The 14983-nt window shown below is 48.3% G+C and overlaps 1 protein-coding gene across 3 annotated transcripts in view; it reads right to left on the reverse strand.

Moving 5' to 3' along the window:
* Positions 1 to 1248: 1248 nt before the first annotated feature.
* KLHDC8B (kelch domain containing 8B) overlaps positions 1249 to 14983 on the reverse strand; it is a 38220-nt gene continuing 24485 nt past the window's right edge. For all 3 annotated transcript variants that reach the window (XM_035106872.2, XM_035106874.2, XM_035106871.2), the window contains exons 4-7: positions 6560 to 6724; positions 5583 to 5807; positions 4858 to 4959; positions 1249 to 2512 (exon numbers count right to left, since the gene is read on the reverse strand). In XM_035106872.2, the coding sequence (XP_034962763.2) occupies positions 2316 to 2512; positions 4858 to 4959; positions 5583 to 5807; positions 6560 to 6724 (689 nt within the window). In that variant the 3' untranslated portion in view covers positions 1249 to 2315. The remainder of the gene's footprint in view (positions 2513 to 4857; positions 4960 to 5582; positions 5808 to 6559; positions 6725 to 14983) is intronic.

Here is a 14983-nt window from a genome sequence, read left to right on the forward strand (position 1 = left end):
CACAAAACTCTTTTGATTTTGGCCACTAAGTTGTTTTGCCGGTCAGAAGAGTTGTGCGGAGGTATGCTTGTTTAATTCTGCTATTTTGTCATTGGACTTGTTTGTTTTTAAGACTAAGCACAAAGGGTTGGTTTGTAGGGACGAATAGGCACCAAACAGGGAAGCCCCGGAGGAGGAAGGCTCAGACCCCAGGATTGGTAGGGGACACTGAAGAGAGATCAGAGGTGAAGGTATGTGTGTGAATGGTTGGATGCTGAAAAAGTAACAGGCTTTAGTGAGCAAGGAGAGCAGCTTAGAGTGCAGGGTGCAGCTTAGACTCAGAGGCTGAAGCAGAGGCAGGGAGGGCAAGAGGCTGCAGGAGAATCCCAAGAGTATGACTCTCCTGCTGTGACAAGCTCCCCTTCCCATTATTCTCCAAGATCACACAGGGCAATGCACAGAGCTGAACAGAGATTGCAGGTGGGTCGCTACAGTTTGAGGCTGCTTGGACCAATGTCCGGCAGAGGAGGAGACTGGCTGGATGACGAGAAGCGGCAGGAGGCACCAGCTGACGAACCCCCTAGGGAAGCCTCAGAGGAGGAAGGTTCAGGGCACCGGGAATGGTGGTGGGACACTGAGGACAGGTCAGAAAATGAAGGAATGGTTGGCTGCTTAAAAAAAAAAAGCAGGCATGAGCGAGAGGGAAGAGCCAAGGGCAGAAAGCAGTTCAGACTCAGCACATGAAGCTTCTCAGGAGCTTGCTAGTTTGACTCCGCCCCCCTCCCCCAGAAGAACATGCATGTGGCTAAACAATAAACAAGAGTGTACACCAACATGGGCAACCTCCGGAAGAGGAAGGGATCTTAGGGGGAAGTGGGAAACAGGAACTGTCAGTCCTGGCAACTATGCTATGGAAGCTGGCCCTGCCTTGAGGCTTCTCTGCATTGTTTGCTGTTTTCTTGAATAAAGAATTAAACTTCCTGCTCCTCTCTGCGTTTGAGTGCTGACCTGCATCTGGCAGATTGTAAGGATTGGTGAGAAGTAAAGCTGCTGTTGGGCCTTAACAACCTTAGGACTTTGTCCAACGTGAGCTTTACATTTGCCTTTGGGCCCTCTTTCTCCCTCTCACCTATGTCAATGCTTGACAACCTGCTAGCAATTGATCTTACAATGACTGCCTACCAGCAGCAGCAGCAGCTAAAAGTTCAGTGCAGACAGAGCACATCTCGGAACAGGACCAATCTATAGGAGACAGAAAGCCAGGAGAGAGAGAGAAAATCCACTGGTTTTATTGGCATGAGGTGCTACACCACCTCCTAGGCACTGGGCTAGAGGGCACCTTATGTGCTACATGAGACACAGACCAAGTTAGGAACACACAAGAGGGTGTCGTGGCTGCACCCAGCCTCCTTGGAGTCAACTCAGCGGTGCAGCGTAAAAGACACCAGCACAAGGATAGCAAGGGCAACTCAAAAGCAGAGACACTGGAGTGCCTGCTCCGCTTAGTGCCTGCACCTTGCACTGCTTCTCCCCAGAGCCTGCTGAGGAAACCTTGCTGTCCTTTGGAGTCAAGGGCCAGACCCACGCAGCCCAATGGTGGAGCTGTGTCTTGGGCTGTGTAACTGCTTCACTGCTGTGTTCGTTTCCCAGGCTCAACTTTGTGTGTCATCGCTCGCCCTTTTGCTGGCAGCCTTAACAGCGGCGCTGTAAAATGTGAGCTGTTAAGAGAGCACTACCGATATCCGTTATACATGGCGAGTTTACGGAGTAGCATAAGCAGAGAGGGAGGAAAGGGGAGGGGAGGCCTGTGCCCCAGAGAGCTTACAATCTATAAAGTTCAACAGCGGGACAGACGAGGAAAGGGAAGGGTGCTGAATGGAGCGTTCCGGCTGGCCATCGCTCCGCCGCTTCAACCTGAGCACGGCGCAGCCCATATTTTTGCCGTGTTCCTTTGGAGTTGGAAGGCTGTGCGCAACGAAGAACCCGCGGCTGGGAAGCAGGAGACCTTCTGCGCCTGCTGTGGCACTGAGAGAGTGAGCTCCGCTGAGTAGATCTTGCTTCGCCTGGCTGGGTGCGCTGCTGTGCTTGGCCTGTGCCCTGCTGACAGTGCAGGGCTGCCCCAGTCTCTGAGCTACTACTCTATGCTTTGCAAAGATGAAATGAGCTACTTGGAGAACAGCAAAGGGAAAGGTCGCTGCTGCAGGGCGCCGCGTCGGCAACGGAGCGCATGCTCTCCTCCCTGCTCCCTTGTACGCATGTCCTGTCACCGTCGTCGTCAGGCACTTTAGTCCTCTTGGCTTGTATTGGCAGGAAATCTCTCCACCAGCAAGCATCGCTCAGACGCCTTCCTGAAGGCACAGAGCCTCCACGGCACTGCTGGGACCCTGGGCCACCCCTCCGATCACAAAGAGCAGGTTGGCAGCCTCCAAGCTGGAACACGAGCAGCGGCCGGTGGGCATGGGTGGCAAGGGCTCCCATTTCTTCCTCGCCAAGTTAAATCCTTCCACAGATCCAAGAGCACTTGACTGGTTCCCTGAAAGGGGGGGGGGAGAGAGAGGCGGATCCATGAGCCAAGCGGTAGTCAGCAATTGCAAAAAATAATAAGCATAAAAAACCTGGCATATCTACTGATTTTGCTAGTACAAGAGTACACTATGGCTGAGCCAGGCTCCAAGGCAAACATCTCCCATCAACAACAATGGCACATCCTGCTGCAGCAGGAACGAAAGGTTTCGTTTACAGGCCAAGGGGATGCTTATGAAAGGCAGGGATTTGGAGCTCAAACTGATGCCAGAAACTGCAAGCGGATCCTGGCATGCTTTCTCACAGCAGGCTTCTTCGCCAGCACCCCAGGACTGCCAACTACACTGAGAGGGTCTGAATGAAAGCCAGAGACCCTATGCTGATAGCATTCAGACAGCCGATTTTCAGGTAATCCCTGCCTCTAACTCTCATTCCAAAGATGACCTGGTTGAAGTTTTGCAGTTTAACTTTTACGCCTTCTTTTTATTGTATTTTGTTAGGACATCTAGGGTAGTTTTTAAGAAAGGCAAGAAAGTTAACAGAAGAAGAAGAAGAAGAAGAAGAAGAAGAAGAAGAAGAAGAAGAAGAAGAAGAAGAAGAAGAAGAAGAAGAAGAAGAAGAAGAAGAGTTTGGATTTGGTATCCCGCTTTATCACTACCCTGAGGAGTCTCAAAGCGGCTAACAATCTCTTTCCCTTCCTCCCCCACAACAAACACTCTGTGAGGTGAGTGAGGCTGAGAAACTTCAAAGAAGTGTGACTAGCCCAAGGTCACTCAGCAGCTACATGTGGAGGAGCAGGGAAGCGAACCCGGTTCCCCAGATTATGAGCCCACTGCTCTTAACCACTACACCACACTGGCTCTCAGAGAAAGTTTCTGCAGAAAACAGAGGTCGCTAAAGGCACACTCTCCCCATGCTCGGTTTCAGTGACATGTAGCAAACCATTTAGCCGAGAGATGGGGAATGTGTAAGCCTTTGCAATCTTGTTCATCTCTCATTGGCCCCAGCCAGCATGGCCCATTGTCAAGGGATGATAGGATTTGTAGTCCAACAACATCTGGAAAGCAGTATTTTCCATCTTTGAAATGGACCCTAGGGCACCGTGCAGCATATATCTCCATTGAGAAAATGGCATGCAAAACCTACCTGTATCTGAAAAGATGAGCGAATCAGTGGCAAACTGCAACAATGCAGGAAAGACCTACAAGATTCAGTGCAGAAGGAAGGGAAGGCTCAACCCCCTGTATTTTCTCCTGCTGTGATGCCTGTCCCACTCATTCATGTTAGGTAGCAACATGGCGCCCCAACACATCCTTCCAACGGCGTTTGGTTCTGGCGATGTGCTCCTGGCACGGATTGCAAAAATGGAAAACTGCCACCTTCTCCCTCACTTTTATTCTATCTACCAAAAGGCAGTTATCCTGTGTTTAGGGACAACTAAAGTCCTGTTCATGTAATGGGCTAGTTCACACATCACAGTAAGCCAAACTCAACTGCTCACATTGTTCCCATTTTGCCTTGCGCGGCTTGGAACAAAGAGCAACCAACCACAAACCTTGGCTTAGTGTGACATGTGAACCAGCACTCATGCGGTGTGCTCTATCACTTGTGTGCTGTGGCTTATGGTTCCCGGTGAGCTGTGGCTTATGGCTGACCATGGTATGTGAAATGGGTTGGGCCAACTACTGCCAAAAATGGTAGCTTGCAGGGGAGGGAATACCTGAAAATCTTGTGCACACCCATATAGTTGTACGAGAACTGCATTAGCCTTGATGTTCAGAAACAGAGTCAATACCCTGGTTGCCAGATGCAGGGGAAGCCATCTCTATGGCTCCCCTGGTTGGTGGAAGCAGTAAACCTCTGAATGCCAGTTGCTGGGAATCACAAGTATTGCAATCAAATCCTACTTTCGAGTGGCTGATTCCAAAACGCATATGATTGGTCACTGTGAGAACAGTAAGTTGTATTAGATAGGACACTGGCCTGCTCCATCAGGCTGTTCTTATCTTTTCATATGGCATATGCCACAAGAGTGCATAGAATCAGGGACAGTTGCAGGCTAATCCAGAACAGGAACGCAGAGAGAGAGAGAGAGAGAGAGAGAACCAAACGACGAGGCAGAAAGGAGCAACTTCACAAATCAGATCCATGTCTCTCGGCAGGTAAAGGAAGATGACACCTTGAAAGAGATGGTGCAGATGTTTTAAGGAGCTGCGTTCCATCCAACAAGCCCTCAAGCCCAGGGGCTTGATCTCACATGCAATCCAATATATCCCCAGCTCGGGACAAGTTCTTGTGCATCTCCATCTTCCGCACACCTCAAGAGCTCAGAAGTGGCCCGTCTGTCGCACTTACCAAGACCGCCTGCTGCTACCACGCGCCCACCCAAGCGGCCAGCCACAAAGTCAGCCCTCTTGTCCCTCATGCGGATGGCACGGCTCAGTCGATTCCAGGACCCTGGATGGGAGATGACAGAGAGGAAGAACTCAACTCAGTTGGCCAAGAACCTACAGATGCACAGATGGATCTCGACTAAAGGGCTCTAATTTGGGTATTTACATCTCTTGACATGGACAAGATAGGTCAAGCGAGAGATGACTCACAACCCTTATCCACCCATCTTAATCAGGGGCAATAATTAATTAATCTCAGGGAGTTCAGTCCCCTGTCTTCACTCACTTTGTACTGAAATGTGATGCTGGATAGCCAGGGAAGGCCGTATGTCGGAGCTCATCAGCCTTTGGTGCCCAGACGTTATTGACCTGCAGTTGCCATCATCTCCAGCCACCTTGGCCTTCATGCATCTACAAGCAACGGCAAGTCTATTGCTAAGATGTTTCCAGCCAGGGGTGATGGGAGCTGCAGTCCAACAACATGGAGAGGACCAGAGTTCAAGAAGGCTGCCTTATATGGTATTGCATGGGAAGTGAAAGTGAGACTAGGGCTGAAGCACAAGGAGCTGCTGAGCTGGTTAGGGCTGTTGTGCCATCACTTTCAGGCAAGAGTTGCTGTTGATCCACCGTAGTCTCTGCGTTAAAACCCGCTTTCCTGTAAACAGGCACAACATGACTCCAGCTTACCCTCCTCCAAGTCAAACATCTCCACAGTGTTGACAAAGTGGGGCCGGGAGTAGAAGTTGTGGGGTCCCGGCTGCTGCAGCCCTCCCAAGCTGAAAAAGCAGCCGTCCAACATGGCACAGCTGGCAAAGGCACGCCGGCTGGGCACACTCGGGTAGCGGGTCCAGCTCCTCACTTCCAGATCCAGGGCTTCAAAGGCCGTTACGGGCAGCTTGCCTTGCCTTCCTCCTGTGGGAAAAGGAAATGCCAAAATACTAGCTCAGCCACCCGTGTTGGCTCCAAAGGCAAAAGCTGAGGATTCCGGTGCAGAGAGAAAGGATTAACAGTGCAACCCACACCATGTCTACTCGGATGTAAGTTCTGTCGGATTCAAGAAGGGGTTACTTTCAGGTAAGCCTCCCTGGCTAACAGTTGATGTGCAAGGTAGCACAGCCACCACTGCTTTCCTGCATGTCCTCCAAACTCTTGCTGGCCTCAGAGCTTCAATTCTAGTTGTGGATATTTTTGGATACAGTATTTTTGGCATGGATTGAAGAGAGAGCAGCAGAGAGGGCGCTTAGAGGGCGCTCCCCACTTTACGCAATTCTGTTTATGCGTGCGGGGGCCTGGAACATTACCTTGTAAGTAGGAGAGTCACCTGTATAACAACTTGGGCCTACATTGGCGGGGTTCACAGCCTCAGTACCCCCAAAAGGCTATTGCTTTTCCCATAGCCACAGCCCTGGATTTGAGGAAAGATCCAGCAGGTCTCTCTCTCTCTCTCCTTCCTCTCTCTCTCTCTCTCTCTCTCTCTCTCTCTCTCTCTCTCTCTCTCTCTCTCTCTCTCTCTCTCTCTCCTTGCTGCTTTTAATCTAAGCCACATCCCTCCCACTCTCAACTCTGGCTTTTGTCCTTCTCAGGATCTGCGAGCCGATTATAATGGTTTTTAGTTAACCCATCTAGCCGATTACTCAACTAAACATTGCTCCCTTACTTCTTACCCATCACATAGATCTTGCTCCCATGCAAGAAAGTGGAGGCCCCATAGCAGGGGGTGGGCATAGAAGGCAGGGGCTGCCAGTGATCCTTTGCTGGGTCATACATTTGCACCAGAGCTTGTGGAGAGGTGTCTGCACCCATCCCGCCTAGAGCGTAGACGACACCATCTGGAAATGGAGAGGGAACAGGCAGGTGACGGAGGCTGGCAGACGACGTTGACAAAAAGCACTGAGTGTAAGTCAGGCAGCAGACAACATACAAGGTCATAAAAATAGTCACTGCTGTGTGTAATCACTGTCTAGCTTCTGACACTAACCAACACAAGAGTGAGAAGTGTAGAATAAATTGCAGGGCACTGAAACAATACCCTTGGCCTTCCAGGTATTGGGCCATGCTTGCTGGGGCTGATGGGCACTGTCCCCACACCTGCACTAGAATAAGGACTCCGTGAAATTCAAAATGTGACTAGCAGAGGCTTAAGGATACCCAAATCTTAAAGCAAAGGCGTCGCACAAGGTCCAGGGGGCCAGCCAGGTCTTTTGAGTGCTGTGTAAGACCTGCGGCATTGCAGCACACTTCTTAGTAAACTGTCTTAAAGGTCAAGGACGTGGGTGCCTTCAATAGGTAGCAGGACAAATTCACTAAGGCTGCTGTTGCATGCCACACCAATGTGCTGAACTGTATATGTTTTACCACAATATATTTTAATTATAACCATGTTATGAATATTCAAGAACAGAGAATGCATCAGAACAAGCCGGAACTACCGTGTTTCTCCGGAAATTCTGGAGTGTAACTAGATTGGGAATGAAGGGGAAGCTGGAAGCAGCCGTTAGGATTTGTCAGTAAAAGCTGACAATCAGGAGGGGAAGATAGATGGGAGCCGAGGTTAGGAAAAAGGCCTACAAGATGAGAAGTTTCTGGGTAAAAATAATTAAAATAAGGGGTGTGGGAATAAGTTGACATCGCTGCACTCACTATCAAGCATAGCTCAATGTTTATTTTCCCTCCCTCCCTGAGCGCTCAAGTTGAATCTCATCTGTCTACCACTTTACAGTTCAGTGGTACCTCAACTTACGAAGGCGATCCGTTCCGCGGCTTTGCTGCGCGCCCTGCTTCTGCGCATGTGCAGAACGTGCACGCGGCGAAAATACTTCCGGGTTTGCGGACTTCGGAAGTCGAAACCTTCAGAAGTCGAGGTACCACTGTATAAGGCTTCCACCGCCCATTCGGAAGGTGGGGGAGTATTCGTGGGGAAATCGTGACACTAGCTTCCCAAGTGACCCCCCTGGGTAAGGAGACTGGGGGAAGAGGCTCCCTAACCCTCTGGCTTCATTCCCCACACTGAGCAAGAAGAGTCCCTTATCTCGTACTGCATGCCATCTTCCCAACTGCCACCAAGACTCTAGGCCCTCTGGCAGGCCCCCCCCCAACACCTGCCCTTCCCCAAAAGACGCCCCCACCTGCTTCCCAACATGATCAGCAATGAACATCGCAGGGATACCAGGCAATCACATCAAATTATACTTGCCGTGTTGTATCCCTGGAGACGCCATGGCAACCCAGCCATTCTGCCAAGTTCTGCTTCCCGTGTAGCCTGCCCACCGTTCTACAGACAGCAGACTCAAGAGACATGCCCCTCTCCAAATCTGAGATGGGGAGTGGACTGCAGCAGAAACTGTTATGTAGGGACCGTCGTATTTCTTGCAGATATGCACTGTCTCTCTCTCTCCCTGCGTTCTTCCCCAATCCGCAGGGCTGGCGAGATCCAAGCGCAGCTGAGAGAGGTGATGGTGACCAAAAGAGTACAGTCTTCTTGCCCCAGGTCCCAGTAGAGGCCTGGGAACAGTACGTTTCCAAGCACAATTCAAAGTGTTGGTGCTGACCTTTAAAATCTTGAGGTGATCAGATTTTTTCAATAATAATAATAATAATTTATTATTTATACCCCGCCCATCTGGCCAGGTCTCCCCAGCCACTCTGGGCGGCTTCCAACAGAAGAATAAAACACAGCAATCTATTAAACATTAAAAGCCTCCCTGAACATGCCTTCAGATGTCTTCTAAAAGTCTGGTAGTTGCTTTCCTTTTTGACATCTGTTGGGAGGGCGTTCCACAGGGCAGGCGCCACCCCCGAGAAGGCCCTCTGCCTAGTTCCCTGCAACTTGGCTTCTCGCAACGAGGGAACCGCCGGAAGGCCCTCGGTGCTGGACCTCAGTGTCCGGGCAGAATGATGGAGGTGGAGAATCTAGGGACACTTTTCAACTTCCTACTAAATAGATAGATTTGTTAGGGTACTGATTTGTAAATCCGGGGACTGTCCCCAGGAAACAGGGACATTTGGTAACCTTACCCTAAACGGCCTCGGCCCAGTATACCTGAAGGAGCGTCTCCACCCCCATGGTTCAGCCTGGAGACTGAGGCCCAGTTCGGAGGGCCTTCTGGCGGTTCCATCACTGCGAGAAGTGAGGTGACAGGGAACCAGGTAGAGGGCCTTCTCAGTAGTGGCGCCCTCGGTATTGGACCTCAGTGTCCGGGCAGAACGGTGGGGGTGGAGACGCTCTTTCAGGTATACTGGACCGAGGCCATTTAGGGCTTTAAAGGTCAGCACCAACACTTTGAACTGTGCTCGGAAACGTACTGGGAGCCAATGTAGATCTTTCAAGACCGGTGTTATGTGGTCTCGGCGGCCGCTCCCAGTCACCAGTCTAGCTGCCGCATTCTGGATTAGTTGTAGTTTCCGGGTCACCTTCAAAGATAGCCCCACGTAGAGCGCATTGCAGTAGTCCAAGCGGGAGATAACCAGATGGCAGTCACAGAATACTGGGTTTTAAATTGTTGTAACCTGTTCTGTGATTGATTTTACTTTATTGGGTTCCATGATCACTGCAGATGGTGACAGCAGTCATGAAATTAAAAGATGCCTGCTTCTTGGGAGAAAAGCAATGAGAAACCTAGACAGCATCTTAAAAAGCAGAGACATCACCTTGCCGACAAAGGTCCGTATAGTTAAAGCTATGGTTTTCCCAGTAGTGATGTATGGAAGTGAGAGCTGGACCATAAAGAAGGCTGATCGCCGAAGAATTGATGCTTTTGAATTGTGGTGCTGGAGGAGACTCTTGAGAGTCCCATGGACTGCAGGAAGATCAAACCTATCTATTCTGAAGGAAATCAGCCCTGAGTGCTCACTGGAAGGACAGATCCTGATGCTGAGGCTCCAATACTTTGGCCACCTCATGAGAAGAGAAGACTCCCTGGAAAAGACCCTGATGCTGGGAAAGATGGAGGGCACAAGGAGAAGGGGACAAGAGAGGACGAGATGGTTGGACAGTGTTCTCGAAGCTACGAACATGAGTTTGACCAAACTGCGGGAGGCAGTGGAAGACAGGAGTGCCTGGCGTGCTCTGGTCCATAGGGTCATGAAGAGTCGGACACAACTAAACAACTAAACAACAACAACGAACCTGTTCTGTGATCTGCTGGTCAAGAAAAATGGAACCCAAATACAGAGGTACCTCGGGTTACCGATGCTTCAGGTTACAGATGCTTCAGGTTACAGACTCAGAAATAGTACCTCAGGTTAAGAACTTTGCTTCAGGATAAGAACAGAAATCGAGTGCCGGCGGTGCAGCGGCAGCGTGAGGCCCCATTAACTAAAGTGGTACCTCAGATTAAGAACAGTTCCAGGTTAAGAACGGACCTCCAGAACGAATTAAGTTCTTAACCCGAGGTACCACTGTATGAAAAAAAGATTAAAAGGCATGTTCAGAGCAATTAAATTCTAGACAATTGAGGATATCTTATCCAGGCCATTAGAGTTTTTGATTTGTTAACTCTGTGAAGTTGAGGTCTATAGATATGTACTGTCTGGCTGTAATGTAAAAATTATTAAATGGACTGAATAAAATCAATGCGTCGACCCATGTTGGGAAGCCACAGATCAATGGAAGGGCACCTGCTTTGCATATATAAAAGTCCCGAGTTTAATTGGCGGCATCTCCACTTAAAATGTTGGTTGGGTTGGTGGATAGTTTGTCTGAGCACCTTAGGGCTAATATGACCAGTTGTATTCATGTTTTTAAAATTTGGGTTTATGATTATTTCACCCTTGCATCGAAAGCTGTGGCTTTCTCATTTCTGCCATTAAGAGTAGGGGTGACTTCTCCATCTGCTAGGTGCCATGTGCACATCAACAGCAGGGATGTGACAAAGTGTGCAATGGCTGTTTTGCAACAGCAAACTACTGCACATAGTTGAATAAGCTTGCTTGGAGCAGTGCGTTAAAAATCAGTGTACCTTGGCTTTTGTTTTTGAAGGAGCCAGTATATTGCTATTGAAAAAGACTTCGATAATATTACTTATTTACATTTTACATTGCATTTTAATATCACCCTCAATTTTTCCCCTTTCCCCTGTCTTTATTTGCACAACAACCCTGCGAGGTAGAGCTGGCTGACAGTGACTAGCCCAGGGTCTCCCAGTGAGCTTCATGGCTCTAGTCAGAGACTCTAGACCAGGCATCCCCAAACTGCGGCCCTCCAGATGTTTTGGCCTACAACTCCCATGATCCCTAGCTAGCAAGTCCAGTTGTCAGGGATGATGGGAATTGTAGTCCAAAACATCTGGAGGGCCGAAGTTTGGGGATGCCTGCTCTAGACACTACATCACACTGATTCTCTTTCACCTATCAGTGATGGCCAAACCTGGCCCTCCAGCTGTTTTGGGACTACAATTCCCATCATCCCTGACCACTGGTCCTGTTAGCTAGGGATCATGGGAGTTGTAGTCCCAAAACAGCTGGAGGGCCAAGTTCGGCCATCACTAAGTCCTATGTATATATTTGAGGGGGGGGGGGCAAATAATGGAGAAATCTCAAAAGCCAACAGGGAATATGTTGGAGGGGGGCAGGCCAGAAGCCTTCCTTTCTTGATGAAAAAAAGCAAATTTATGCTTCATAGTTCCGTGGTAAAACACATGCCCTGAATGTAGAATGGCGCAGGCTCAATCCCTAGCACCTCCAGTTTAAAGAATCTGGTAGTAGTTGACGGAGGCCCTGGGCAGCCACTGCCTGAGCAAGAGAGACAAATACCTGTACTTAAGGCAACTTCCTGGGCAGATTAAGCAAATTTGCATGGTGGTTGCAGAATGCAGTTGTTTGGGAGCAAGCGTAGCTCTTTGCAGAAACCACTACTGAGTCCAGAAAAGGGGGGTGGGGAGTTCAACCACCTTAGGGCCTAAGTAGCCAAGATATCTTTATCCTGTATTCTTTAAGACACACTAAAAGCAAACAAACCAGAGGAAACCATGATGTTCTCTTTAAAAAATTCTCAAATCGCAGTCTGGCAAGTAGGGCACACCAACGAGTTGCAAAATAAAGCCTTTACCCGCCATTTTCTGACATGTTTGTTTGTTCTAATAAAAAGGTCCTGCCCCGCAGTGGGTCTTGACATTTAGCCTGTGTTTTTGTTTGCAGAAGACCCGCCACAAATTTTCCCCTCTCAGGTGCTTTGCTAGCAGGCAAACACACACATACTTTCATCATCATCATCATCATCATCATCATCATCATCATCATCATCATTTGTGGCTTCTTTGTTTTATTGGTTTTTTCTGATGGGGTTTAATTTGGGGTTTGTTTTATATTTTGATTTTTTTTTCATATTGCGGCTTGTTAGCTGCTTTGGATTCAGTGAAAAGTAGGCAGGATATTGTTTTAAATGTGTGTGTGTGTGTGTGTGTATCTGTGGGAACTGCAGGCAAGTAGATTTTAGCTAAACATCAGGAGAAACTACTAACCAGGAATAGCTGTTAATCAATGAAACAGACTCCCTTGGGAGGTGTTGGGCCATTTAATGTGTAATGTTTCATTATGTTTTCATATATGTTGGAAGTCGCCCAGAGTGGCGGGGGCAGCCCAGTCAGATGCGCAGAGTACAAATAATAAAACTATGACGACGACAACGATGTTGATGTCAGGAATGCATCACTGGTCCATTTAGCTCAGTATTGTCTATGTTGAGTGGCAGCAGTTCTGTAGGATCTCCAGCCTTACCCGGAGACGCCAGGGATTGAACCCGGGGCCGTCTGCATGCTAGGCAGATGCTTTTCCACTGAGCCCTGGCCCTTCCTGGAAATGACCTCCAAAGTCCCTTTCAACTTTGTAATGCTAGGGTTCTCCAACCGCGCCAGCAGTAGGAACAAGCTCTCCCCCCTCTCCTCCTGGCACCAACCAGCTCTGAGAAAGGGGTTGTTTCGACCTGCGAGATGCAATGATCTGCCCTCTCCTCTCCCAACGTGCTGATCTGCTGCATCTACGCATATTGACTTGCCCTTTCATTGAAATCGTTGGCCATACCGTATGTTAAGCATACTGATTTATGTAATTTACTGAAATTGGGCATGCTTAAATGCATCACTGTGTGTTTAATTCTGGAACGTTCCCCAGTAACTCTTGTGTGATTGGTTAACTCTGGTCACATGGGGGGGTATCTTATTACATTCTCCATTTTGTTTTGTGTGGGGGGGACTTGAGCACCGAAGAAGAGACACCCTTAGATAACTCTCTCTCTAAACGCAACAGAGAAGAGCAGTGCCAATGTTTCTGTGTGGATATATGTGACAGAAGTACAGAAGTTTTTTTTTTTTAAATATATTTTATTAATTTTCCAATTAAAACCAATTATATCACATTCATTATTTCAAATTATACACATATATATATCAATCAAACCGAATGTTATGCCAAATCGTCTAAATAATTTTTTATTTGGGTTCCCATGCTTCAAGAGATTGGGGATTCCTCGCAACCGTCCACTGCCGTCTTTTTTCTAAAGTTCAAATCGTCCTCCAAGTTCATAATAATCCAGATCTTCCCCTTACAGTCACATAGATATTTTCCACTTTCAACAGATTGTTTCCCAGCTGCTGAGATAAATATCAAACGAGGTTTCACAAATGTTCTTTCTCCTGTGTGGGTTAATCAGTCCAGCCTCCCCATAAATCTTCTTAGTCTGGAGCTCCCTGTTGCGTCGAAGCAGCGCCATCTTAAAAAGCTCAAATCACTTTCGTTTTCTCTCATAGCCATGAAGATTAACGATCTTTATAAAATTTACAGCTTTTCCAGGCAGAAGACCCAAACATCAAACCATAAACTCTTGGTAAATTAATGGATCTCCTTGCCCTATAGCTGAACTTAGCTTCAGGTCGCTGCTCCAATTCAAAGTGCGTCACAGCTCATAAATCCTCCGAACGCGTCCAGGACTCCTTCCGTCCGACTAGGGGGGGGGCTTTTCTCATCGGCAACTCCACATCTTTAAAAAATATGCTCAGTAACAACAGTTTATAAAGTTCAACTCACACAGTCTTTTGCTTCTCTTTCACTCCAAACAAGCCAGGACATCGCGTCTGGGAAGGTACGAAGTAACTCATATGAAGAAAAATAAAACTCCATTCCCTTATCGCTCCGTCCCCATCAATCCTTCTTCCAGATGATATACAGCCTTTAACTCCTCTCCCTCAGCAGCATAGATTTCTCAGCAGTAAACAGCGCTTCTTCCCCTCCTTCTGAAGTATGTCCATAGATTTAAGCCTAATTATCTTCTTTAACCATGGAAATCCCCGCCATGCAGATTAGCGTCCGGGAGTCCTGGCCCTCGTAAGTGCTTTTCAGCCCAAGCTCCCCCCACTCCATAAACAGTCGGAGTGGGTCTGGGGGCATCGCGGGCCAGCGGCCCCTCTCCGTAACCCCCGGAGAGGGTAGGGGGTTGCCATTTACTCCCCTAGCAACCGCCAAATTCCTTACGAAGGTCAGAGGGATGGAAAACAGGTCCGCCATTCCTGCCGGCGGAAACCGGAACCGACAGAAGTACAGAAGTTGATGTTCTCCCAAAGAAGCAGTAAAGAGAAGTTTGCTGGGAGGAAAAAGTGGAAACCTCTCAGAAGGAATTGCATGGCTTAGCAGGGCAATTTGCAGAAGGCTGAGTGCAAGCGCTGGAAAGAGGGGAAGACACAGCTTGAATGTTTAAGGAAGAAGCTGCAATCTTCAGCTAAGAAGAACTAAGTCCATGCTTGGATAAGCAGGTGAATGTAAATACTTTGCATATATTCCTCTTTAGTTATATGCTCTGCAAATAAAAGCTTTTTTGAATATTTTGGACATTGTTTTAATTTCAAGAAAAGAGCCAGTATTGCACTTGATGTTGGCTTCCTAGCTGCAATTTAGCTAACTGTAATCAACTGAAAATCAGTTCGGATTTAAAACAGCAGTGAAATCTATTTTAATGTCTTGTAATCTTCTTGAGTCCCATGGACTGCAAGAAGATCAAACTTATCCATTCTGAAGGAAATCAGCCCTGAGTGCTCACTGGAAGGACAGATCCTGAAGCTGAGGCTCCAATACTTTGGCCACCTTCATGAGAAGAGAAGACT

This window comes from Zootoca vivipara, chromosome 2, assembly GCF_963506605.1.
Source record: "Zootoca vivipara chromosome 2, rZooViv1.1, whole genome shotgun sequence".
NCBI lineage: Eukaryota > Metazoa > Chordata > Lepidosauria > Squamata > Lacertidae > Zootoca > Zootoca vivipara.